Source organism: Schistocerca gregaria, chromosome X, assembly GCF_023897955.1.
Source record: "Schistocerca gregaria isolate iqSchGreg1 chromosome X, iqSchGreg1.2, whole genome shotgun sequence".
NCBI classification, from domain to species: Eukaryota; Metazoa; Arthropoda; class Insecta; order Orthoptera; family Acrididae; genus Schistocerca; species Schistocerca gregaria.
This window is the reverse complement of record NC_064931.1, coordinates 346,533,419-346,558,822: the sequence shown is the minus strand read 5'-3', so window position 1 is coordinate 346,558,822 and position 25,404 is coordinate 346,533,419. Positions and strand designations below refer to the sequence as shown.

The 25,404-nt window shown below is 40.3% G+C and overlaps 2 protein-coding genes across 5 annotated transcripts in view; one reads left to right on the top strand and one right to left on the bottom strand.

The window, feature by feature from the left end:
* Positions 1 to 17,573, bottom strand: part of LOC126298523 (nipped-B-like protein) — a 362,304-nt gene extending 344,731 nt beyond the window's left edge. The window contains exon 1 of one of the 4 annotated variants that reach the window (XM_049989881.1): positions 17,507 to 17,573. The gene's annotated coding sequence lies outside the window, so the exon portion shown is untranslated. Of the gene's footprint in view, positions 1 to 16,815 lie in introns of all 4 variants that reach the window. The other 3 variants (XM_049989883.1, XM_049989880.1, XM_049989882.1) reach the window with 3 other exon arrangements.
* A 249-nt stretch (positions 17,574 to 17,822) lies between these two features.
* On the top strand, positions 17,823 to 24,608 carry LOC126298524 (sterol carrier protein 2). Its single transcript, XM_049989884.1, has 9 exons — positions 17,823 to 17,912; positions 18,672 to 18,801; positions 20,400 to 20,593; positions 21,388 to 21,578; positions 21,751 to 21,988; positions 22,229 to 22,484; positions 22,726 to 22,870; positions 22,996 to 23,231; positions 23,313 to 24,608. The coding sequence occupies exons 1-9, from the start codon at positions 17,865 to 17,867 to the stop codon at positions 23,501 to 23,503; spliced, it is 1,629 nt and encodes a 542-aa protein (XP_049845841.1). The 5' UTR covers positions 17,823 to 17,864; the 3' UTR covers positions 23,504 to 24,608.
* Positions 24,609 to 25,404: the final 796 nt, after the last annotated feature.

Here is a 25,404-nt window from a genome sequence, read left to right as displayed (position 1 = left end):
CGAACGAGCAACATGATCCCACCATGAGCTGGAAACCTGTCCACAGGGGAGAGGTCAGACCGCTCCGAGGTATAGAGGGTAAAAGCAATACAGTCAGTTGGGCGCAACTTGGTTTCCTGGAGACCAAGGACGAGCGGACAGTGCAGGCGGAAGAGCAGTTGTAATTCCTCCCGATTAGATCGAATACCTCTTATGTTCCAATGTAACAAAGCCATCGCTAGTCAGAAAAAAGGGGGAACGAAACGGGTGAAGAGCTGGTCACCTCGACGGCCGCGGAGGGCCAGGTTTCGAGGGAACAACGCGCTACAACCGGCGGGAGGCGGATCCTGTTCCATCGAGTCGTCGCCAGCTGCGGCCGCATTCCTGGGTTGCGTAGGAGGGGCAGCATCATTCGCCGACGACAGGCCAGCTGAGCGCCTGGCAGCAGAGCGTCCCGGCGAAACTGAGGAGGGCCGGGAGCAGCGACTCACGGATGGAGCGTCAGACGAAACGCGCCGCGGTGGAGAGGGGGATAAAGACTTCTTCTTGGAGGGCTTCTTGGAAGTCCGATGAGGCACGGGGATGGTGGGCTGGACCCGAAGAAGGTCCTCACGCGCGGGGTCTGTTTTGGAACGCCGGACCTGGGAAGCCAGGGTCCGGAACGTTTCCTCGATGGACGCCTGAGAAGAGGATCGCTTCTCAGGCGGCGGAGGGGGAGGAGGAGGAAGGGTAGCCCCTGGGGCAGAGGGGGCAGGGGCCGCGAGGGAGGAGGATTTGGAAGGGAGGGATTTGGAAGGCAGAGGCATAGACCCTGAATGGGGTGAGGAGGTTGAGGGGGGACAGGATAGGGGTGAGGATACTGTGGAAGGAGTGGACACGACTGAGGCAAACGAAGTCGTCAACGTCACGGGATGGAGGCGGTTATACTTCTTCCTGGCCTCAGAATAAGAGAGACGGTCCAAAGGTTTTATTTCTTGAATCTTCTTCTCCTTCTGATACGTGGGGCAGTCTAAGGATATAGGCGAGTGGAGGCCAGGACAATTGATGCACCGAGGTGGTGGGGTGTATGTTCCTCACGAAGAGGACGTCCACAATCGCCACAAAGGGGCTCAGCCTCACACCGTGACGACATGTGCCCGAAGCGCAAACACCGAAAGCAGCGCATAGGAGGCGGGACAGAAGGTCGCACGTCGCACCGGTAACACATCACCTTTACCTTCTCCGGGAGGACGTCCCCCTCGAAGGAGAGGATAAAGACCCCGGTGTCGATGCGACGGTCTTTGGGGCCACGCTGGACTCGCCGGACGAAATGCACGCCTCGGCGCTCCAGGTTGGCCCTGAGGTCCTCATCAGATTGCAGCAAGAGGGCCCGATGAAAAATAACCCCCTGCGCCCTATTCAGTGCCAGATGCGGGACAATGGACACTGGGATGTCCCCTAGTCGGTCGCACGCCTGGAGCGCCGCCGACTGTGTGGCGGAGGTGGTCTTTATAAGAACGGACCCCGAACGCATTTTACTGAGAGCCTCGATTTCCCCGAAGATGTCCTCGATATGCTGGACAAAGAACATGGCCTTGGAGGTGGCGAACGTCCCCCCCCCCCCCCCCCCCCAGGGGTCCGAAGACAGACTAAATAGCGGGGGAAGCACTTCGCCCCAAGCCGACGGGCCTGTCCTTCCTCCCAGGGAGTGTCCATGGGGGAAAGGGCAGGAGAACCAGAGACAGTACCTTTCTTTTTAAAAGACTCTGCCGCAGATCGACCTGATACACATTGACGTTTCATCTGCGAAACGTCCGCCCCGATACCACCCACTCCGACAAGGGGCTCTCCCCACGGGCGCCACCCAGCCTCAGCAAGGGTCACCTGGCAGGATGACCATTGCCGGGAGTCCTGATGCCCCAAGGAAACGGGCATCTACTCCTTGGCCGACGTGGGGAGGGTACAGCTCAGGTATCGGCAGTACGATCCCTGTGTTGTCAGGGGGCTACAACCTAGAGGGTACATGACGACCCCACCACAACTGGCTGGCTACCGTGCTGGATTTCGGGTGCCATGGAAAGTCCATCATGATCGTAGATGCAGATGGGGACGCACTATGGGCGGAACTTGTGCAACCTATCAGGCGTTTAGGCCCAATTTGAGGAATAGTGGGTGCGGTTAAAACGCCGTTACAATGCTGAGTGCCAAGGTCTTAGTGCACTGAGTACCAGTGGTACACCATGTAAGGCGTCCTTCCCCAAAAGGCTCGTACTTCTGTAGAATTTTGAAAAATGGAGGTCAAACCCCAAGGGGGACCACTACATTAAGGCCAAAACGTTTGAGACTCCCTGTAGTCGCCTCTTACAGGAAGGAATACCGCGGGCCTATTCTTACCCCCGAACCTGCAGGGGGGTACTGCTAGAGTGATTGAGATCATTCCACCTATTTCTTTTATCAGAAAATTTACGCATCCATCCTACTTACCATTTTTTTTCTGCAACTGACCATTGCTCTTCCGCGTGAGTTACGGAAAAGTTCCTTGACTTTTTTTTTCTGGAGTTTAGCCTTGTACAGATGTAAAATGTGGACGATAAACTGACGTTGAAGATAAGATAGATAGATCGAGTAACTCATGAAGAGGTACACAATTGAACCAGGGGGAAGAGAAATTTATGGCACAAGCTGACAAAAGCGGGAGATACGGTGATCGGACATCTCATAGAACATCAAGGAGTTGTCAGCATGGTAATGGACGGAAGTGTGGGAGGTAAAATTTGTGGGAGACAAAGGATTTACTACAGCAAGCAAGCAGGTTCAAGTGGATGTAGGTTGAAGTAGCTATGCAGAGATCCTTATGCTTGCATAGGATAGTCTAAACTGGAGTACTGGAACAAACTAGCCTTCGGACTGAATATTACATCACCTGAGGGGGCGGTTCTCTGACCTGTCAGAAGAGGTGACAGGTACTTGTCCTTCTAAACAGAATCCGAGAAACGGCGTAATTTCATATTCTTCACATACACAAAGTCAGAGAGGAATACCAAAGCTATGAATGTCTAGTGGGATGGGTACCGACGCTTTAACCTCATCTTTGCTACCGAGCAACCACAGTATTTTTGCTATGAAACTCTTGGGAATTTTGTAGTAAGTCGTTTGGATATCTTTTGCAATAGAAAGTCTTACTCCTATTACATACACGGAAGATTTGCTGTAATGTTAAACTTCCTATTTTCCGTTAAAGAAATCTCTGAAGTACATACGCGCTAAACTCAAAATGTGTTCTGGACGTTCCGTTGCAAGAACAGTACACAGAAAAATATCTTCTCGCGCTTCCATCCGGGTGGCTGCTTTGAAATTCGGGACGATGAGTAGGACACTAAGCCAAACGTCGTGGAATTTCAACACTGCCAACCGGATGGAAGGGCAGAGAAGATTTCGTCAGCACTACACGCCCAGAAAGACTACATTCGCATATAGTACACATGAAGTCACACTACGAACAATCTTATCCAAGTACTCGTCTCGACGGAGTGTCTGATAGGACGATTGTTGGACTGGTGTTACCAAAAAGCAGAAGTAAGACACTTACAGGTAAAAAAGGTCTAGTAAAATTCACACCTCCCCAGTTTGTTGTTATGAAGAGTCAAGACAGGCCAACATTACTCCACATGGAACTAATCGAATCATCGGCATGAATTCATAACTGTTGTGTTTTGGTGGAATACACCCACCTTCTGTGGGAGTGAACCTTACAGCTGAAGAGAAGCTGCAAACAAAACGGTTCGCGGTACACCCGCTACCACTAAGACGACATCACTTTCTGCAACTACAACACAAATTAACAGATGTATTACAAATTAGACTAAATGGTCTGTGAGCTACAAACTCTAGACCAGAGGTCGTCAAACTTGGTGGTGACACATCGAGCCGCACATGTACCGATCTTATTAATTGGTAACCTAAAATTATTACGTTATGAGCCCGCGATAGACTAGCTATAGTAGAGGCGCAGTAAGTCGGCCGTCAGTCGCCAACCACTGATCGTTAGAAGTCGGTACCATTCGGAACACTTCGTGTCTACTGTTGTAGGTTTCATATTGCTACCACTCTAAGCGACACCAAAATTGTGACTCTGTAATTGCCTGATGAAGTGTTTTATTGCACGAGTGGATGATTTAACTGTCTATACCAATATATCAAGGAGATACGTTATTAGCAAAAATCTCTAAAATTTGAGCGACTTCATATTTTTACACGACAGTGTGGTAAATACTCGCACGTAGGCTATATGTTTTTTTTTTTTTTTTTTTTTAAATAACGCTGTATCTGTATTGTGTTGAAACAGACTGCGAGAAAGAAAATACTGTGCTGTCAAAACGTATGGTGTGATTTCGTTTTCTTTCTAGCGGTCGGATTTAACTTTGACAGTATAGCTACTTCTGCTGCTCTGTATATATAATTTTAAACAAGAATTTTATACACAACAATGTGCTGTTTTCCTGCTCACAGACGGTTCAAAGAGAAAATCTGTATATTGGGAAAATTCTATTTATGGCACTCTGAATTGTCCGAAACTAATCACCACTGTCGCCAGTGAAGATGTAGCTGAAGAGCCACAACCATTTCTAAATACACTGAATTCAGCTGGCTTTCCGCCACACAGTTTGAGGCATAAAGTCGGCGTTCCTGTAGTATAACACTACACAATCTCAGCTCTCCGTTTGGAATTCAGTTTGCAGATTAAAACTGCGAAAACTAATGTCATTGAAGGTACTATCCTCAGAGGTTCAGCAGTTAGATAAGTCGCTCTGATACCACATATACCAATGATCCCAACCGATTTATCCATTCATTTAAGCGACTTCAGTTCTCAGTCAAAGTTCCGTTTGCAATAATATTAAACAAGGCTCAAGGTAAGACATTTAAATAAGTTTGAATTGATTTACTTTCTGTGCGGTTTGTTTGTCTCACTTTCATGTTGCCCTTTCACGAACTCTGAAGTTCTGTAACTGTATTGTGCACACAAGATTTAAATACTTAAAAAAAAAAACGAAAACAAAGGAACCTATTAATTGACATTCTATGTGATTTATTTTAATTTTGAGTTCCATACCTCCAATGTAGGAGTCGCTGATCAACAACAGGAATTGTACTTATTTTTAAATGCATTATGTAATATAAGACAATGTTCACTAAATATTTTGAATCATTTTCCTCCTGCTCATTGTGGTGTAATACAACAGCCTTAATATAATTTCATATTTCTTGCTAAACATATGTATCACATTTGAAGATAACCTCTATAATTAAAATTCAAGAATCCGCTACTTTCGTTTGAAATTCAAATCACAGTGTTGATCAGTAGGGGCACACAAGTCCAGAGTTGTCAGCACTGGAAGACAAACAAGAAAAATTTCCCCCCTATCCATGTCCTCACGCCGCAATGACTAATTATCTGCCTCTCTGCCCCTAAGCTACGTTGTCAACTTCAATTAGCTCAAGGCAGAATTCAACAATGTCAATTAAAATCAAAACACCTTAAAATATTCTAGTCTCTCTAAGTATTTGTTTGTTACTTAAAAGGAAAACCTAGGAAGCTCTTAAATTAGTTGACGTTTTTGGAAGGTTATGCGCAAGAACTTTCTCCCCCTCTAGCAACAGTATATCGTCGCTCCCTGGAGCAACGACGGTAATCGACTGGAAACAAGCGCATGTCTTTCCCGTTTACAAGACGAGCCGCAGACAGATGCACACAATTATAGACTTATATCGTTGACATCAATCTGTTGGATTATGGGCTATGTTTCATGCTCAATAATTATGGCGGTTTTTGAGAATAGAGTGTCTCATTTGCGAAAACGAACATAGATTCCGCAAACAGAGATCTCGTGCAATTCGGCTCGCTCTGTTCCTCCACGGGATGCACAGCGCCGTGGACAACGGTGCTCCGTGTTCCTTGGCTTCAAGGAAGGCGTTTGACAGCGTCCTGCAATGTCGTCTAGTGAAAAAATCCGAGCTTATCGAGTACTGGACCAGATTGACGACTGAATTCAAGACTTTCTTGCAGGTTAACGCAACACATCGGTCTTAACGGAATGAAATCGACAGTTGTAAGGGTAATTTCCGCAGTACCCCAAGGAAGTGAGACAGGACCGTTACTATTTAAAATGTATATAAATGATTTAGTAGAAAGCATCAGATGTTGTTTAAAGGTGTCCCCAGATGAGACGATTGTCTAAAACAAATTAACAACGGCAGAAGATAGTATCAGTTTGCAGAATCAATTGCAGAGGTTTGATAAACGGTGCAGCAGCCTCCGGCAGTTCACCTTGAACTTAAATGTAGCATCATTCCGCGCATACACTGGGAAAGGTAGCCGCCACTGTACAGCTACGCTATTGATGACCTGGAAGAAGTAGCTACCGTAAAATATCTAGGAGTAATGTTTAGATGGACATTAAGTGGCATGACCATATAAAAAAAATAGTAGAACAAATGCCAGACTGGAGTTCACAGGAAGAATCTTAATGAGATACAACCCAACACCGAATGAATGAAGTAGCTTATGAGGCACTAGGTCGACCAATTCTTGAGTGTCGTTAATCAATATGGGATCCTTACCATAGAGGAATGGTAGAAGAAATACAAACGATCACGTCGAGAAACCTCAAGAACTTAAGAGCCAATACAGAAGCTTACCGACAATCATTCTCCTCACGCTCCATTCGCGAGTCGGACAGGGTAAGGTAGGTTGGTTTGTGGGGACTGAAGGGACTAGACTACAAAGACCATCGGTCCCTAAAGGATAAGAGGGACCAGTTAGTAATACCAGAAGTACTCTCCGCCATGCACCATAAGGTGGCTTGCAGAGCATGACAGATGTAGATGGATTCAGCTGTTGGTTGCTGCATGCGTAATATTTTGAAATACGGCTGAGAACCGGGGTCCGCATGATTCCTTTATTCAGGCCGCATCCGTCCCGCTGCTGACGACCACTGTCCTAGACTAAGCGAGTTACCGCACAGTTAAAGATATGGCTGGAGTACAAGAAAAGAACAGAAAATTCGTGCAGGAGTGGTGAGACAAGATGGATCCGTTCATGTGGTGTCGACGTCACTGAAAGACTAGTGGACTGCATACTACGAGGACGTGATGAGAAGTAATGTCTCCGAATTTTTTTTGTATGAAAACTTTTTGAACATACGTTATTAACATTCTAAATCTTTATTTTTAATGTCTACATATTTATTTCTCAACATAGTAACCCTGGCGACGAACACATTTTATCCAACGAGAGATTAGTTTGTTGATATCGTAACTCCACAACCTCACCTCTGCTTGCACCGCTTTATAACTATCAAAGGGAAGTCCTTGAACTTTTTTTTTTTTAATTTTGGAAAGCATGTGACAATCGGATGGGGCGAATTAGGGGCTGTATGGAGGATGAACGATGACAGTGAAACCAAGGCGTTCGATAGTTGCTGATGTCGCAGAGCTTGTGTGTTGTCTGACATTTTCATGCTGAAGGAGAGGGTGATCCATGTGTGGACGAAATCTTCGAATTCGATTACAGCACGCTGTTTCTCACGCACCGACATAGTTGCGTTACACACCACCATGTTATATGCTACAATTCGGAACCCTCTAGCGGCAGGGGCTGCAAATACGTAGACACGAAGAATAAGTATGTAGAATGTTAGTAAAGTTTCCTTTATTTAAAAAGATTTACGAGTTTTGACAAGTTCCCGGTATTTGTCTATTTAGGCTATTTATTATCTTAAGCTGTTTGATACTTTTGGCTCCTCTAGAGTCTCGTTTGTAATTCCTATAATTATGTCATATGTTTTAATATGGTGTCATTGATACGACGATAATATGTAATTAAACACGCAACGTACAACTGGAATTTGCCATAGCGTCTGCGCTAGCGCTACGACCAATCAAAAGCTATACCCTTCGAACTTCTTCCATCAGTTACCACAATTATACCTTGATTTGTACAAGACGGCGGTACTTTTGTTTCAATACCTTCATTGTGCAACGATTAACTCTGAAGTGTACTGTGCTGCCCTCACGAAACTGATGAAGTGACTTCAACAATTCGTCGCGAAAATTCAAACTAACTTCACCATGACAACGCAAGGACTCACGCAAGCCTCCGCAGCTGAGAGCTCACAAACCTTCATCGGACTTTCTTCCTCATCTACCTTACATCCCAGATAGCACAACTTCCTACTTCCATTTGTATGGCCCAATGCCCAATGAAGGATGCACTACGCGGGAAGAAGTACGTGGATTATTGTCGGGCGGGGGGGGGGGGGGGGGGGGGTATTGATGCAGCAAGACGTTGGCTCCGTCCGACGTCGACCAGTAGAGTGGTACTATGCGGCCCTCCCAGTAAGGTGGCGTGACACCGTGGCACTGAACGCAGATTATGCTGAAAAATAGTGTTCTGTAGCCAGAAGAGTGGGGAATAATAGGGTGTACTGAATCCTGAACAAACCTGCTTTCGGAAAAATGTGTGTTGTATTATTTATTGAACGTCCCTCGCATTTTCTCGTTCTACTGCAGCACTGATTAGTTCTTTTGGTAGGGTGTGCTAAATTTTAGAAAATTAAGACTATTGTTTTCTGGTGTGGGCAGGTATTTTATTAGTACTTCTATTTACTGTCTAGTAATAAGTTTATGACTTACTAACTTCATTTGACTGTGCCTATTGCAGTCTCAGTTTGAGTCGCTAACTTTCCAATAATTCGAAGAAGTTTCCACAGACTTCGGTTTACTATAAGACGGACTTAATTAAAAAGTTCACGACGAGTTTGAACAAAAAAGTTGATTTTTTCTGAGTTCGCGCTGTCAGAACAGTTGATGAAACGAGAAACACTAGCGACGTACCTAAAATTTGTCTTTACATGGAGGGTACCGCTATACGGTATTAAGGTAAGTGACATATCTTGTCCGCGATTTATGTCCCTTACTATTAGCACAGCCTTCCTTGCAAGTACCCTTGGTTTTAATAACGTTTAGATTAACTAGTACAAAAATGAGTCATTACAGTATTATCTTCACGTTTCGAAACCACTAGTAATATTTAAAAAGAGTGGTGTTATCAATCTGTTCTCTGCGGTCGATTACATGTTTTTATGAAAAACTGTGCACTGATACTTTTAATATGCTTGCTGGTACTAAATCAGAAATAAGTTTTCTAACTGAAATCTAAATTGATTGGGGTGCAAAAACCATCATCTCATCCCAAGAACAGGGTAATATACAGAATATCTACCTCCACACGAAAACTAAACTCAAATTTAAAGCTGTTGAAAGGAGATAATCACATTCCTCTTCCCTCTTTATGAAGGCCATTACGTGCACTAGGTAAATGTAGGACACAGTTACGGCGTTGTATTTTCAGTGTAGAAGTCCGATCTTACACTGCCAAGCGCTTCAAGACAAGCTCCAAACTACATATGATATAAGTTAAAATAAAATACGACACTGCATATGATAAACATAATCCACGAGAACTATAAAACAATGAGAGAATCTGAGACTAAAATGATTTCCAAAAACTTTTAAACCTTGGAAATAGCGGCTAAGCAACAGAGGAAAAAATTATTTTATGCTACTGCCATTCTCAGAAAAATGTTTACAATTTTGAAAAGTTCTTTACTCTGTGTCAGAATTAGGAAGTTAAACAGAGTGATTTTTGCTATACAACATGATCTATTTTAAAAGTAAGCAAACTACAGTTTTACAACTTTCACTACATGCATAAAATGATATTGAGAATATTAATTAGTTAGGGATGATTATATGTATTTTGTGCTTCATGCTACTTTATGCTGCTTGTAGAATAGTACATACACTATGTGATCAAAAGTATCTGGACAACCCCAAAAACATACGTTTTTCATATTATGTGGATTATGCTGCCACCTACTGCCACATACTCCATATCAGCGACCTCAGTTGTCAGTAGACATCGTGAGAGAGCAGAATGGGGCCTCCGCGGAACTCACGGACTTCGAACGTGGTCAGGTGATTGGGTGTCACTTGTGTCCTACGTCTGTACGCAAGATTTTCACATTCCTAAACATCCCCAAGTTCGCGGTTTCCGAAGTGATACTGAAGTGGAAACGTGAAGGGACACGTACATCTCAAAAGCGTACAGGCCGACCCCGTCTGTTGACTGACAGAGAGAGACGACTGTTGAAGAGGGACGCCACGTGTAATAAGCAGACATCTATCCAAATCATCACACACGAATTCCAAATTGTTTCAATATCCACTACAAGTACTATGACAGTTAGGCGGGAAGTGAGAAAACTTTATTTTCATGGTCGACCGGTTGCTCATGACGCCGGTAAATGCCAAACGCCTCGCTTGGTGTAAGGAGTGAATGTCATCTGCCAGTGTTTGTAGTGCCAACAGTAAAATTAGGAGGCGGTGGTGTTATGGTGTGGTCGTGTTTTTCATGGAGGGGGGGGGGGGGGGGGGGGGGGCTAGCACCCCTTGTAGGCTGTCATCAAGGCTAAGGGTGGACCAACACTATATTGAATTACATTACCGATGGAGGGCGCCACGAACTTTTAAGCCATTTTCAGCCAGGTGTCAGGATGCTTTTGATCACATAATGTACAAACTCATCCCATTTTACAACATACTACACACATCTAATCAAGACACTAAAAATGATTATTTACTAAATTAAACGAGTAATCAAACGGGGGAAGGGTCAGGGTTGCTAAATTGGTTTCAAAGAATATTTGCCTTGCAACATGCGTAAAAACTCGACATTCGAGCTGTGCACCTCGTCTTTTTGTCTCACCTCAAAGCTTTATTACAAAAACAGCTAAAAACGAAGTTAGAGGGACGAATTCCAAGATCCCACGTATGAATGAAGTCTGTTCAGTGGTTACTGTCGTCAGGAGTGATGCAACACACTAATCTTACATATCTTGTTGAGATTTTCTGGCCTAAAGAGTCCACTTTCTACGCTGATGCAAAGTTCTCTAAAAATAATTTCACCGACTCCATAGCTATGATTGACTACAACGAGGTCGACGAAAATATGGAAACGCCAATACACATCGCCACGTCTAGTACGTTGTAGGAAAATCACTGGCATTTAAAATAGCTTCCAGTTTTCCTGTACGTTTTCCAAACGAATCTAACAGCATTCCTTCTGGAAAATAGTGGCAAGTTCATGTAACGATGATTGTTCTGGATAGCGGTCACGCATTCTTCTCTCCGAAGTTGACAACAAAGGCGCCATAATTTTGTAATCCGGTGACTGGTCGCCTGGAGAAAAACTACAATTCATCCTCGTGCTCATAAATCGAGTCCTGCACGATACAAGCCGTGTGAACAGGAGCCTATCGTCTTTGAACACTGTATCCCACTGGGGAACAAATATGTACCTTGGAATGGACCTGATCAGTCAAAATGGTCACATAATCCTCGGCAGTTTATAATGCAGAGTTACCATGCAGGCACATGAAATGTCACGATACGGGCTGACCAAATAGTCACCGTACCCCCGCCATGTTTCACTCTTGAGAGAAACTCTTCCAGAAGTTGGGAAAGTGTGCAACATGATTCATCCGACCAAACGAATTTCTTCCATTGCTCCACAGTCATGGTTTTAAGCTTTCGGCACCATGGGCATTTGCATTATTGATGAACTGTTTTAGAATTCCAACTCAACCTGCATTTCCCTGATTATGGAGCTCCGTTCGTGTTGTTTTGGTGCTGACAGAGTTCGCGAGTGCAACATTCAGTTCTGCAGTGACTTTGCAGCTGTGTCCTTTAATGTTCGTCACAGTCCTCTTCAATGGCAGTGTGTCACCATCACTAAACACACACACTTTCGTCCCCGTTGTGACTAAGCGAATGTTGGATTTTCAGCTCTCTTTGCATGCGGAATAATCTTCGATGTGGTTCCTCTTGAAACACCAAGCACGTATAACTTGGTTACGAAAGCGCCAACCATACGCGCACAATCAATTTGCCCACGTTAGAAGTCTCTTAGCTCCGTCATAATGCACTCACAGCTACACAGAACAATGTTTCGACCACGGCCGACACCTGCAATGTGTTGAAGACATTGCGCAGGTGCCTTTCGTGGTCAAATGCAATGGCACAACCTGCACGGTTGTCTAGCATCTGCATTTATATTCAGGCATGCATTTCTCACTGTGTTTCCATATTTTTGTTCAACCCCTGTACGTCCAGCGTGAGGAGTGATGTTAACACCCAAGAAGCATAGATCTACATGCTGGAGCACTTTAAAGGGGGGGGGGGGGGAGGAGATGAAATTACAAACAGGTTCCTCACTTTCATGTCAGGTAATTAGATCTGTTCAGTTTTTTCGCCTGCTCAAACTGACATACTTTGTATTAAATAGATATACACTGCATATTTATAGGTCTCGTCTACGCCTTCAAAGTAGTGTGTTGCTACACATGGCGTAACGTCGATAGCACAAGTCAGCGGTAACTGCGAGCAGCTTGCCTTCGAAGTGACCACGAAAGGACCGTCGGTTGTTAAAAACTATCTTAAGCTCTAAACCATTGGAAAGTAAATGGACACCACCATGACAGCTCACTCTTGACTGAAATCCGTACCGCAGCCATGATGTTTCTTAATACTGTACCACCTCGTAGATGTTTCTGGCCCCTTTCCTGAATAACTGCTTTCCCCATTGCCATTCATGGGTGTGTGTGTAGTCTCCTTCTCGCCATTCCTTACATATACAGCAACCATAATAAAAATCGGTTTTGTTAGTTATATAGAAATTTTACCAGTTACATAATTTACTTTTTACAAATATGTATCATATTGTTGAAGATTAGGGTGTAACATCTCATCGAGGACGCATTCATAACACAGAACAAGGAGGTAAGACGCAGGATAGGGAGGGATATCGGCCGTGTCCTTTCCAAAGGCATTCGTTGAACGATTTATGAACACCTACACGATGAATGCCGGGCTGTTCGTTACTGCTGAAAGTGAGTTTAATGGCTGAATCACGTTGCCCCTCGCCAGTTTCAGGTTGCCAATGGATGAATTATCGCAGTTCATCCCATTTAAAGTTTAAGCACATCACCTACAGATACAATAGTTACTCTCTGCTTCGATAATTACTGCAGATTTATTTTAACAATTTAATCCTGTATATTTTGTTCTAGTAAGAGCGAGGAAGTTCCAATTAAAAGTTTAGGTGGCTAGTAAAATGTTTTATCCAACTCAAACAATGCAGATAATTCAGTACCGAATTTGAAAGATAGTTGTTGATGAATCTTCAAATGTATGTATGTTAGCATGAGACTAAAGTATTTAGTATGATCAAGTGCAGAAACATACGGATCAGTAATTATTTTCACTTACACTGAATAAACGACGATGGCTGAGACTATCTTTCTAATAGGTCCAGTAACACTTTATCTTTTCAGAATTTGCTGAACTGTAGCCTGATAAGATTATAGAGGAACTGAACCATGAAAGCCACTATTGCAATCAATTATAGACATTAGAAATAATATTTCTCGTCCAAAACACAATAACTACTGCCACTTAGTCCTATAGAATCTACGCAATGTTCCTCAGGCTTCTTGGTCATACACACCGAACTGACAGAACTGCTTTAATCTCCTTATAGCATTTGGTGACTCTTCATTGTTGGTATCCATATTATCCGCCTCGGTAGCAGCGCGGCAGATTACTACCAAGGGGCCCATGTTCGATTTGCGACCGACTCGGAGATTTTCTCCGCTCAGGGACTGAGTGTTGTGTTGTCCTCACATTCCTATCGTCATAACTGACATTCTACAACTGAGATGGCTGTATGTGGCGTCCCGAGAGCCACTAAATGAACAAAATATTACACACATACTCATGCTTTTCAGATATATGTAGTAATTCTTGATATCACACAGTTACTTGAACCTATGTTTATATTGGTACCAGAAAATTTTGACTAAACGACACGAGTACGTCATTTGACTAAAAGGTACACATCACAGCCCAGTACATTATTTCGGCTAAATTATCACGGGTGTTTGCTTATCTTCTTTCACATCAATAATGTATTGTCACCCTTTAGAAAAAGGGCCATTTATCGAGTGCACAGTTCCTAATTTTGCACACTTATTGTCCCTCGTCTCTATTCAACTTTATAGGCCTTAATTCGTCCTCCAACTAGCTTCAGGTCTTTTTTTTAAATACTAATGAGATAAGTTGTACTGGCTGCTTATGGTAGTTTTATGACTATTGTGTATTTCTCCAGATTGGCACTGTCTGCCTGTACAACAAAGGGCAAAACATTCCGCCGGCTGGGTATGTACTCATACGATCATGAATTTCAGATTCCTCACATTTAAGCGGCACACATTAAAATTAACGACAGCGAAAGAAACGATTCATATCTGTACATCTAGTTTAAAATTCGGTGTTGCTCATTATCGATCGACCTCTGCTGAAACCGAAACTCCCGCTTCTCCACGCGCAGCCAGCCACCAGATGTCTCTTTAAACACCCGCAGCTGTTCGCAACTACAAACGAGTATATGCTCTACAAGAGGAAAGTTGCACATCGATAAGTATTTTCATTTATGGGGACAAAAAATATTAGCGACAAATTAAATTCATTATTAGCCGTTTACTACGTTCTTCATAAATAACTACGTAACCAAATTTGTGACATTAAGTATTCAAATTCAATTCAATATCTGAAATTGGAGCGATATTTTCACATTGAAGAGATTGTTTCCTTGATTTTACACTCTTTACAGATTTAGCCCAAATATTTGTTTAGATCTATCAACTATTACGATTTTCAAACAACAGTCCAAAACTAGTACCTTAGCATTATTTGACAATGGTCGAGCTTCCCCAGTTTCCAAGCAGTAATTGTGAGTGTACACAAGTCAGTACAGTGGCTTTACAGGTTTCTTTCCTTTTTTTGCTTGCGGTAACTGGCACTATATGCAATTCTTTTATAAAATGAAAAGAATATCACAAACTTTCCTAATTTTGGTTTTCACCATTTCGTTCATTAGACACACAGAGTGACAATAAGTATCTCTCTGTTTTTAAATAAGAACACATTTTACTGTGTAATATGATACACGTCAAATGAAATTTAAGGAAGAAACTATCGGGATCAGGCGTAAAGATTTTCAGATACAAGCAGACAACAGTAATTAGCTTCTAACATTCAGCCTACAAAACAGCACGGACTAACAGAGTAAAAGCAACGGCTTTTATGAATGTAGATCCTGGAAATATACCTTATTTTTCAAAAGAAAAAGTAAATAACACTCGCAGCTACTACGCTGTAGTATTTTTCAATCAAATGTTAATACCAAGCAATGATAAGCACAGGTGCTGACTCACTGTAACAATAAGTTATTAACTGTACAATATTTCATCAGCTCCCGAGAGAGACGAGTGTAATTCGAAAAAGAGATTACATATTCTGACACACAGGCAAGGAACGTCCAATTAAATAAGATTGGGAGGAATGTCAAAACCAACTTGCCACCATGATATTTCAAGCTGGTTCATCTAATTTATATGCATGGGCTTGCCCAGTAAATGTTTCAAGCCTTATTTGCATATTTTAACAAACTTTATAAAAAATCCTTAAGTTATTGCGCTATTAGTATTTGTGCATGTGAGTCCAATCCTGTTACTTCTGTAGGTGTGATGATGATTTAATAGCAAAGAGATAACGGGACACTACGGCACTGGTAAGCTGGTCGACACGATGTTGATTCTGCTTTTGGCCACGGCATGCCGATGTAGATACATGATAATAAACTGTAACACACAGCTGATTGTTTTCACGTTCAAGAAGTCGTGCACTGTCTCTACAGCAAAATAGAAACTGATATTAACACCGTGACGTGCTGAGTACTATTACTTCCTGCAACCTGACGCGAATGTAGTCTTAAATTATGTATAGTTTAAAAAATAAGGACTACACCACCTAGGTCCAAATTAATAACCGTTATGATAAAAAATATTAGTTACACCCTTTGTCACCCAGCTCTGATACGTACGTATGTCCATTAACCGATATGATAATTGGACCAAACTGAAAAAGCATTGTATTCAGCTACAATAACCTGACTTTTGAACACCAAGAGCTCTGTCCCCCCAATACTACATCGCTAAAGTATAGTGAACGAGACGTTATCGGATATCTAAAACAACAACAAATCTGTAACCCAAATTCGAAATCACATCGTATTACGTATTTCTATGTAGAATGGGTCTATACATTTTAATCCTAAATAATGTGTGCCTCAACAGCCAATAACAAGAGACACTGTATGAAAAATATGTTAGCCAATTTTAGAAAGTCACGCGGAATTTTGATGATAAAAAAATGTCGAATTTCAGTGACTAACCAACCGTTTAGACTTTTATTAAACATCAAAGTGCTTGAGAACCATCATAATAAATTATTTCAATCCATGTATGTTTACAGCAATACATAGCACATTTGAACCAAACCTGAAACCCTTTGGTGTAAAAAACAGATCAGCGCTATTCAAGCAAAATATTAACAACGTATACTTCAATTTTCGTATATTTTCGAGCATCTTAAACCAAGATAATGTTACGATAATTGCAACACACTTTCTGTGAATATGGCGGATAGAAATAATTTCTGTTTATTTTGCACACTTCGCAGCAGAATTAAAAGGTGACATTACTGACTTCGTAGTTACTACTAGTGAAATAATCGTGACAATGTTAGATGTTTTCAACTTATGTTTGTTGATACTCTAGCCATAACGTCTAGCGCTTCGCACCTTATAGACAGAGACATTCATGAAAACGAACTTACCCTTAAAGTAAAAATATTGATAATTCGATGTGATGTACGCACAATATTGAATTCCTTGCATTGGAAGATTCCTTTACATTTGTAAGTAAACTGCACAGCCATTATGTCAATGACTCCCATTTTGGACTTGGAGGTACCCCAGCGCCATCCATCGTTTTTCCTTTACACTGCGTAACACTTCTTTTTTTAGTCGTATGTTTACAAAAAAAATCACTATTCCGTTACAAGACAGGACGAAACACTTCTCCTATTAACGTTTCACTACACATACAAGTAAGTCACACTTTTCACACCGAAAATTAATTCTTGGTCTCACACACAACCGTTAATTCCTCCTTCGACCACCAGAGTGGCCATGTCTACAAGAGCACACAAGGGCTAGGAAGAACCCGGGCAAAACGAGAAATTTAAATATTTGTAAACAGTAAACACGAAAATATAAGAAGTAAGACTACCGTTATCAATCGCTTCACTATATGGGTAAAAACGCACTTAATTTTTCATTCATAAAACGTTCCCTATTTTTTTCCTTGGTTGGCTGTATTTCCGTGAGAGTCAGCTAACAGTCACATACTATGTATTTAATTATTCTTGCAAATATTCCGAAGTAAGTCGAAGCACTAAAATTATCTGTTACTTAAAATATCGATAATACACACTTCAACAGCAATTTCAAGAAACGCTAACATACATTTTCTCCCCACACACAGCTGCGCGACGCGCCAAACATCACTGAATTCACTTGAAGTTGCCATACTGGCGCCCACATGCGCCGCAGAAGCTAGTGCGCGAATTTAGTAGCTATGTTACATTATCCTTCCAGTTTATTGACGCAAAAATTATAACATAATTTTCAAGAGAACATACTTATGCGACAAATTTATTTTTCACACAATTATCTCTTTGTTTTTTTGATTGGCGAATGAATACTGGTCAAAGTCTAGGGGTCATTTATTATCTCTGGTATATATTCATTTGCTGAGTTGCCACAGTGTAGTGTAGCTGGAAGTTCTGTGTTGTGAACAGTGACTATCATAATTTTCGAAAAAATGAGTCCAAATAAGAGAGTATTTGTAGTTGGTGTTGGAATGACGAAGGTAAGTAACAGAGATGCCAGACATTATCAATAATTTTTTTCCGCACGGTTAAATACTTTAAACTGGAAAATTATTAGTATTTTCATTGAGATATAGATGCCTAGTGTAGTAAAGCTCTTCGTCTTCAAAGGATTTTTATGACACACAGTGCATATTCGTTGCAAGAAGTATGCAGAAATAAGTTGTGCATTATTTTTGTAATAGGTAAAATTCGTGTTATGAAGTGTGATGAGGAATGGTAATGGCTTAGACTACCTTTGACCCCACAGTGACTTGCATACCATGCAAGTATTAATTATACTGCGTTGCCCCTTTTGAAGTACTGTACGTATGAAACTGGTGGCATTATTTCAGTGGCTAACTTGCCTAAAACGAATCGACTGTTGATTACAGCAGTAATATCTCTGAAGTGCTACTGACGTCCTGTAAAAGGAAAGTTTTCTTCCTTTCGTATTGTTGAAAGTAGTTATTGTTAAATTTTCCTAAAATTATGGACCTTTTCTGGTTGTGGGTATGCCCTCAACAATTCGAGAAAATGTTAACTTTTTGTTGTTTGACAGCTGTCTGTTGGGTATTAGCAATTAAAGTTTATTTACTTCTGGAAGTTTCAAACCTGATTTCAAATATCCGAAAGTTATTGTTGCAGCAGTTTACAAAGTGTGTATATCCATATGAAGTTAGGACATAGGCCTATATACATGTTTTCTATCAGGTCATTTGAAATAATGCATCTAATGAAATTCCTTGCACTCATTTCAGTTTGAAAAGCCAGGTAGGAGAGATGACTTCGACTATCCTCAAATGGTTAAAGAGGCAGTTACAAAGGCACTATCAGATGCACGCCTTCGTATTGATCATATTGATCAAGCTTGTGTTGGATATGTGTATGGTATGTATGTTCTTATGTAATCTTGTTTGTGCTTGTTTGTAGTTATACAACCAGTAATTTAATATGATCCTTTATTTTTCCACTGACGTAAATGCACTGAATGCTGTAGTGGAGTACAACCAGTAATTTAATATGATCTTTTATTTTTCCATTGACGTAAATGCACTGAATGCTGTAGTTTATAGGTGAAACTGCACTGCTGACCCACAGACTAGTTAGGAAATTGTATTGCGTTGGATGGCTTGTGTTTGCAATAGTGTTCTGTGATATCAGAAGGAAGAAAAACTTTGTTTGTGTAAAATAAATAGAACACTTGCATTTTGACATGAAAGCTACCCACTTGATGTTCTGTGAAAATGTTGTCCTGAAGAACTCCTGCTAATTCACACATTCAAGAGTTCTTGATTATGGTACTGCTGCATTATTAGCACTGAGAAACTAAATTTTGGGGCTGAGGTTGTTCTATAAAAATGTTCAAATGACATTGTTCCTTATGATTTTCTTTATAAAATCTACTATTGCAGTTATGCCTAGTTCGTTGTTCATCATATGAATGTGAAAACATGCCAAGGGTGTATTCTTTAAATTTTGGTAAGTGTGAATAACAAAATTGTGCTTTATCCATTTTCTTGAAAATGGTCACAAGGCTGAAATGGCACTAATAGATGGTGTCTTTGGAAAAAATCAACAAAATAATGTTTTGTTCAGTACCAGTCTATAATGCTTTGACATTACTATAACTCAGTCACAGTTAGTGTTAAAGTCTGGTTTCTTGAACACGTTTCCTCTTTCTTTCTGGATGTTTCCTTAAATGAAAGTTCCTCTTTGGTGTGATATCAGTGTAGGGGGCTATTTATGCATTGCGGACAAGTTTAACTGTAACAATGCTGTACAAATTACCAGCAATTAATTATTTTATAGGCTTTGCTGATGAACTATTGGAATTCTCTTCCTCTAGACTGTTTCCTCACTGGAAATCACAGACAGTTTGTGGGGAAAATTGTACCTTAAAAGCATATGAATGGAGGCTCACCAAATTAATGCACACTCTTCTGAAAATAGTTTTTATTGTTCTGTAACATGTCTGAAGCCTGTGACAGGAAATGGCTGAGGTCTGAAGTCATGAAGACAGGTGGTAGAATTGCTTGTCTCTTATTAAAAACCCTGATCAGTGTTGACCATTAATATACTTAAGTTATTTAGTAATGTGCATTACTATTCTTATGCTCATTTGATTTAAAAAGAAAATATACAAAAAACTTTTCCTGCTTAGACTGCAGTTTACATTAGACATTTAAAACATGACAACTTGGTTTTACTTCTACAAAACAGCCATCTTCGAATTGTAACTGTAGGTGAATGTGGCATGTACAGTATCACTAGTGAATATCGTGCAAAATATGCATTTGTATTAAGAAAACAACCAGACCAAGACTACACTTAGTATTATGGATTCAGTGGTTTCATATGGAAACAAAACAAAAAAAAAATACTGCCGGTCACTGTTAAGTTTGTCTATTTGGGTTAGCTTGACTGTCATGCTTTTGAAAAAATGTACGACTAGAGTTGAAATATCAAAGATCTGTATATCTGTTTAGGTGATTCTACATGTGGACAGAGAGCATTATATGAAATTGGCATGACAGGAATGCCTGTATACAATGTGAACAATAACTGTGCTACAGGTTCAACAGCACTATTAATGGCAAAACAGCTTGTCGAATCTGGAAATAACCAGTGTGTTTTGGCACTAGGATTTGAAAAAATGGAACGTGGATCCCTTAGTGCAAAGGTATGTACACTGTTCCCTGTTGCACTTTTCTTCTTTGAAAAGTATCTTCTAAAGTTATTAAACTGTGACAAATTAAAGTTCAAAACAAAGTGACAGGTGAAAGAAAAATGTGGCTGACAAATACAGGTTTCAGAAACTTACATTTCTGATACATACTTGGATTTCAGCAAAAATGATAGTTCATGCTACCCATCAGATGAATCTGAGCTCGGTGCTGCTGCCCCTCCCTCCCCCTCCACCGGATCACCATCCCAGCCCCTAAATGACATATGTCCCTTACTTTATTTCTCTCTCATAGCGCCATTAAAATTGTGTAAAGTGTGGAAACACTGGTGCTACATATCTGCCCTTGAAGAGAAAGTAATATTGGACAAAAGTTGGTTCTTCTGTAGTCATGCTGATACTTACCCAGAACTCACTTACATCATTTCGTGTAAATGTTACACTGATTCTTCTACCCATCCATACTACCGGCAGTGAGCTTCCATGTTCAGAATCCTTTTTCTTGAGTGTTGTTGGTTTTTTTTATATAAAAAAAAAAAAAAAACCTCTTCCCCCTCAACCACACCCCACCCCAAAAAAATTTAATGCAGTTTTTGTTGTAAGTAACTATAATTGCAAGGCAAATTGCAATATCGTAGAACTTTCATTTCACATTTCTGGGGTGTATTGTGTGAACTCTGATCCTGAAAATATCAGTAAGACTCCACTTAGAAAAAATCCATTTTTCTGTTGACAAATCAAGAAATAAGATTTCCTTCACAGAAAAGGTGATTTATATCTCTCTGTTTCAGTATCTTGATAGAACAAACCCACTGGATAAACATGTGGAACTGATGGCTGACCTTGCAGGTCTAAGCAACTCTCCAATTGCAGCACAAATATTTGGAAATGCTGGGAAAGAACATATGGAGAAATACGGCACTAAACCTGAACACTTAGCAAAGATTGCTTACAAAAACCACAAACATTCAACAAATAACCCGTATGTACCAATTGTTTTGTCAAAAGCACAAAGTTTTCAGAGTTGGTGCTAAGCTAAATATTAGTTTGTGTGGAAGACATAAGACATTTCAGAAACTTAACTTTGAATTCATAGTTTTCCACCTTCCTATTTGGCCTATGGATTGTTCACATTTATGAATTCTGTTTTATAGGTACTCCCAGTTCCAGGATGAATATACTCTTGAACAGATAATGAGTTCACCACAGATATTTGGTCCTTTAACTAAACTGCAATGCTGTCCTACATCTGATGGCGCAGCAGCTGCCATTTTGGCATCGGAGGAATTTGTACATGCACATCGTCTGGAAAACCAAGCTATTGAAATTGTTGGAATAGAAATGGTCACTGATCTTCCTTCCACATTCAAAGACAACAGTTGCATGAAAATTGTATGTATTTGGTTTTTAAAATGATCTGTGGAAAATAACTTTATAAAACAAATATTTCTGAATGTGATTTTTAAATTTTTTATTACTGTCCAGATTAATTTGTCTTAATAATAACCCAGATAGTAGATTGTTTCCATAGTTTGTAAATTAATTTATTTTATTGAATGGAAAACTACTGTTGACTTGCTGATTAATATCCCACCAAACTGAAGTATCTAGTAACTTCTTATAACTTTCTAGGCTGGCTATGATATGACAAAAACAGCTGCTGATAGACTGTTTAAGAACACTGGCTACAAGCCCGACGATGTGGATGTTGTAGAACTGCACGATTGTTTTTCTGCAAATGAGCTGATTACCTATGAGGCTCTTGGATTATGTGCTCCTGGGAAGGCTGGTGAACTGATAGATTCTAATGGAAATACATATGGTGGGAAGTATGTTGTAAATCCCAGTGGTGGTCTGATATCAAAAGGCCATCCTTTGGGCGCCACAGGTAATAATCACTTTTGTGGAAGGGAGAAGGGCCATTGGTTGGTGACTCTTTGAACATTCACATACTTAAAGTACTTCTGATAACAAGATACTAATTTTTCAGAAGTAGTTCTGTACATAATTGGTTTTTTTTACATTTTTGTATCAGTTTTGTTTACAAGTGCTATGGGTGAAATTAGTTGAAGCAAAAATTTTAGTGAGTTAGCGGAGTGTGTAAATATTAAAAACTGGTTATCCTTCAGGTATAGCACAGTGCGCTGAATTGTGCTGGCAATTACGGGGTGAAGCTGGTCGAAGACAGGTTGCAGGTGCTAAGCTTGGATTGCAGCATAATATTGGGCTTGGCGGAGCAGTTGTTGTTGCCCTCTATAGGCATGGTTTCCCAAGGTGATTATGAAATTTTTATCATGGGTCTCTAAGACATAATTTTGTTTTTTTATGCAAGTATTTTATCTGTGTGTGCTTAAGTATACCTATCAACGCAAACTGACATGAACTCTATAATACTGCAGGCCATCATATCCAGTGTATGCAAACCGTGTCGCTGCTGCCCCGGACCCGGCAGCTTTCAAGGCAAATGTTCTGTTCCAAGCTATGGAAGCTGCAATGAAGGATGATAAGGACAATCTCATTGAGAAAGTTAGAGGAGTATATGCTTTCAAGGTTACAAATGGCCCAGGAGGTGCTGAAGGTTATTGGATAATTAATGCAAAGACTGGGAAAGGAAGTGTTGAATACAATGGAAAAAGTAAGCTTTTTGTGTGTGTGTGTGGGGGGGGGGGGGGGGCATTTTGATGTGCATATGAGTAACATCATTCTTATTTTTCAGCCAAACCAGATGTCACATTCATTATTGATGATGGTGATGTTGTGGACTTGATCACTGGAAAGATGAATCCACAGAAGGCATTCTTCCAAGGCAAGATTAAAATCCAGGGGAATATGGGACTAGCAATGAAGCTTCCAGAACTTCAGAGGCGAGCAAAAGATAGAATTGAAGAATTCAAGTCAAAGTTGTAAAGTGAAGAGATCTAATAACATTATCATTCCAGTGACAGATGTGAACAGGGGTTTCTGTAAATGTTTGCAGAGATCTGTCAACATGTGGGTTACAGTGGAGACGTTTATATATTGTCAATTAATTGGAACATAATGACATTGTCATTTACTAATTATTGTACAGCTTAAATAAAGTTATTGTGCATAAGGTAAATTGTATGTATTTTGTGGCTTGTAAAGGGTATTAATATATAAAGTCATGGGCATTTATTTTCATCTTCCGGTAAATGTGGGTGCAATTTTGCAATGCTGTATCTGTATCTGTATCATACAATGGCTGTATATCAAGTTTCAGTAGATGAAAGAATGATTCCAGAATTGGAGAGCTACTATCACCTCAAATTAGTTTGGTATGTAATGTTACGAAAATCACTGATGTAAAAAGTCTCAAATGTCATTTGCTGAACTATTACAATCTGATAAACTCATCCCAAAGCTCTGTAGCTGAATCTGTAAACTAGTTTCTACATGTTTTGTTGTAAATTAATTGGTCAAAACTGCAACAATTAGCTGAAATTACACAAGAAAAAGGTGAAGAAACAGTGTTCTTCATTTTATTTTTTTTTTTTTTTTTGGTGTGGTATTGATGTGCCATCATCACTTCTGAGAACACTGCTGTAACATTTTCAGGCTTGTGGTGGCATTCTGATAGAAAAGTCAGTATCCTTTATGTTGTTGGTGATTCAGATATGTCATTCGATAATATCTTTGTGCTGTAATGATGATTAGAAAATTATATTGCAACCGAACCTGGATCCTCGATACTGGTGCTATGTATTGTTAATGGAATTACTAAAGCAACTGTCGTTCCATTGCTACATGTGATAAGTCGAACTGACTAAGGGATCGAATTTTGTTTCGCATGATGACGACAACAAATTTACAAGTGCTACCTATCCAACAGACTTGTGAAAATATAGTTTGATACACTCAAAATATCATTCTGTGAAATATTATATGCATAATAAACAATGATGCAATATGAAGTCACTAATATTTTGTGAAATTATTCTTGAATTTGTATTTTTATATTGAATTTACAATAAATATCTGTTGCAGAAATTGATGATAGCTTTTTCTCAAATGCTTGCCGCATCCTATCATTTACCAGTTATAGAACACCATGTCCTACCAAGCTTTGACAAGTGTCTTGACATTTCTCTGTTCATCTAATTGTAGTTCAGTCAACTTAAAATTTGCACAATATATACATTAAATGGAATGTCTTCTAAGCCTGCCCTCCAGAAAAGTTAAGTCACATTGGTATAAACAAATAGTGCAGTTGTCATCTACAGTGTTTCTGGTGGACTGTGGTGCTGTTTTATCTTCCCGCCTGTTTCGTTTCTATGCACTAAGAACTGTAGTGTCCTGTTTGGTACATTTGGCTAGATGATTAATTTGAAATTAAACATTCTTATCTACATGTATATGTATGTATTGAAGTACGCAGTAATGCCTAGTTGCAGTAACATGGTCAATAATACTTGACACTGAGAGACCGCTCTTAAATGTCCCTGTGCTACTGAATTTGGAACCTTAGCTGTCAGAAAAATGCAGTTGCTTTTTGAAAGATTTCACAGAAAAGTGTGGATTTTTGATAGAATCAGTGTTGTAATCGATGTGCATAATTCTGATAGAAAGGACAATAAATCTGTCAGTACAGTGATAGTAGTTTTCAATGACGGTGGACAGCATCTGCATCTTACAAAACTGTTAACCTTGTAAAATATTTTACTTTTATCATATCTTCTGGAGCCCATGCCACTTAAGGAGCAACAGTTGAGTAAATGTGTACATTTGTGTCACAATAGGATGAATTAAGGTCTATAAAGTTGAATAAAGATGAGGGATAATAAGTGTGC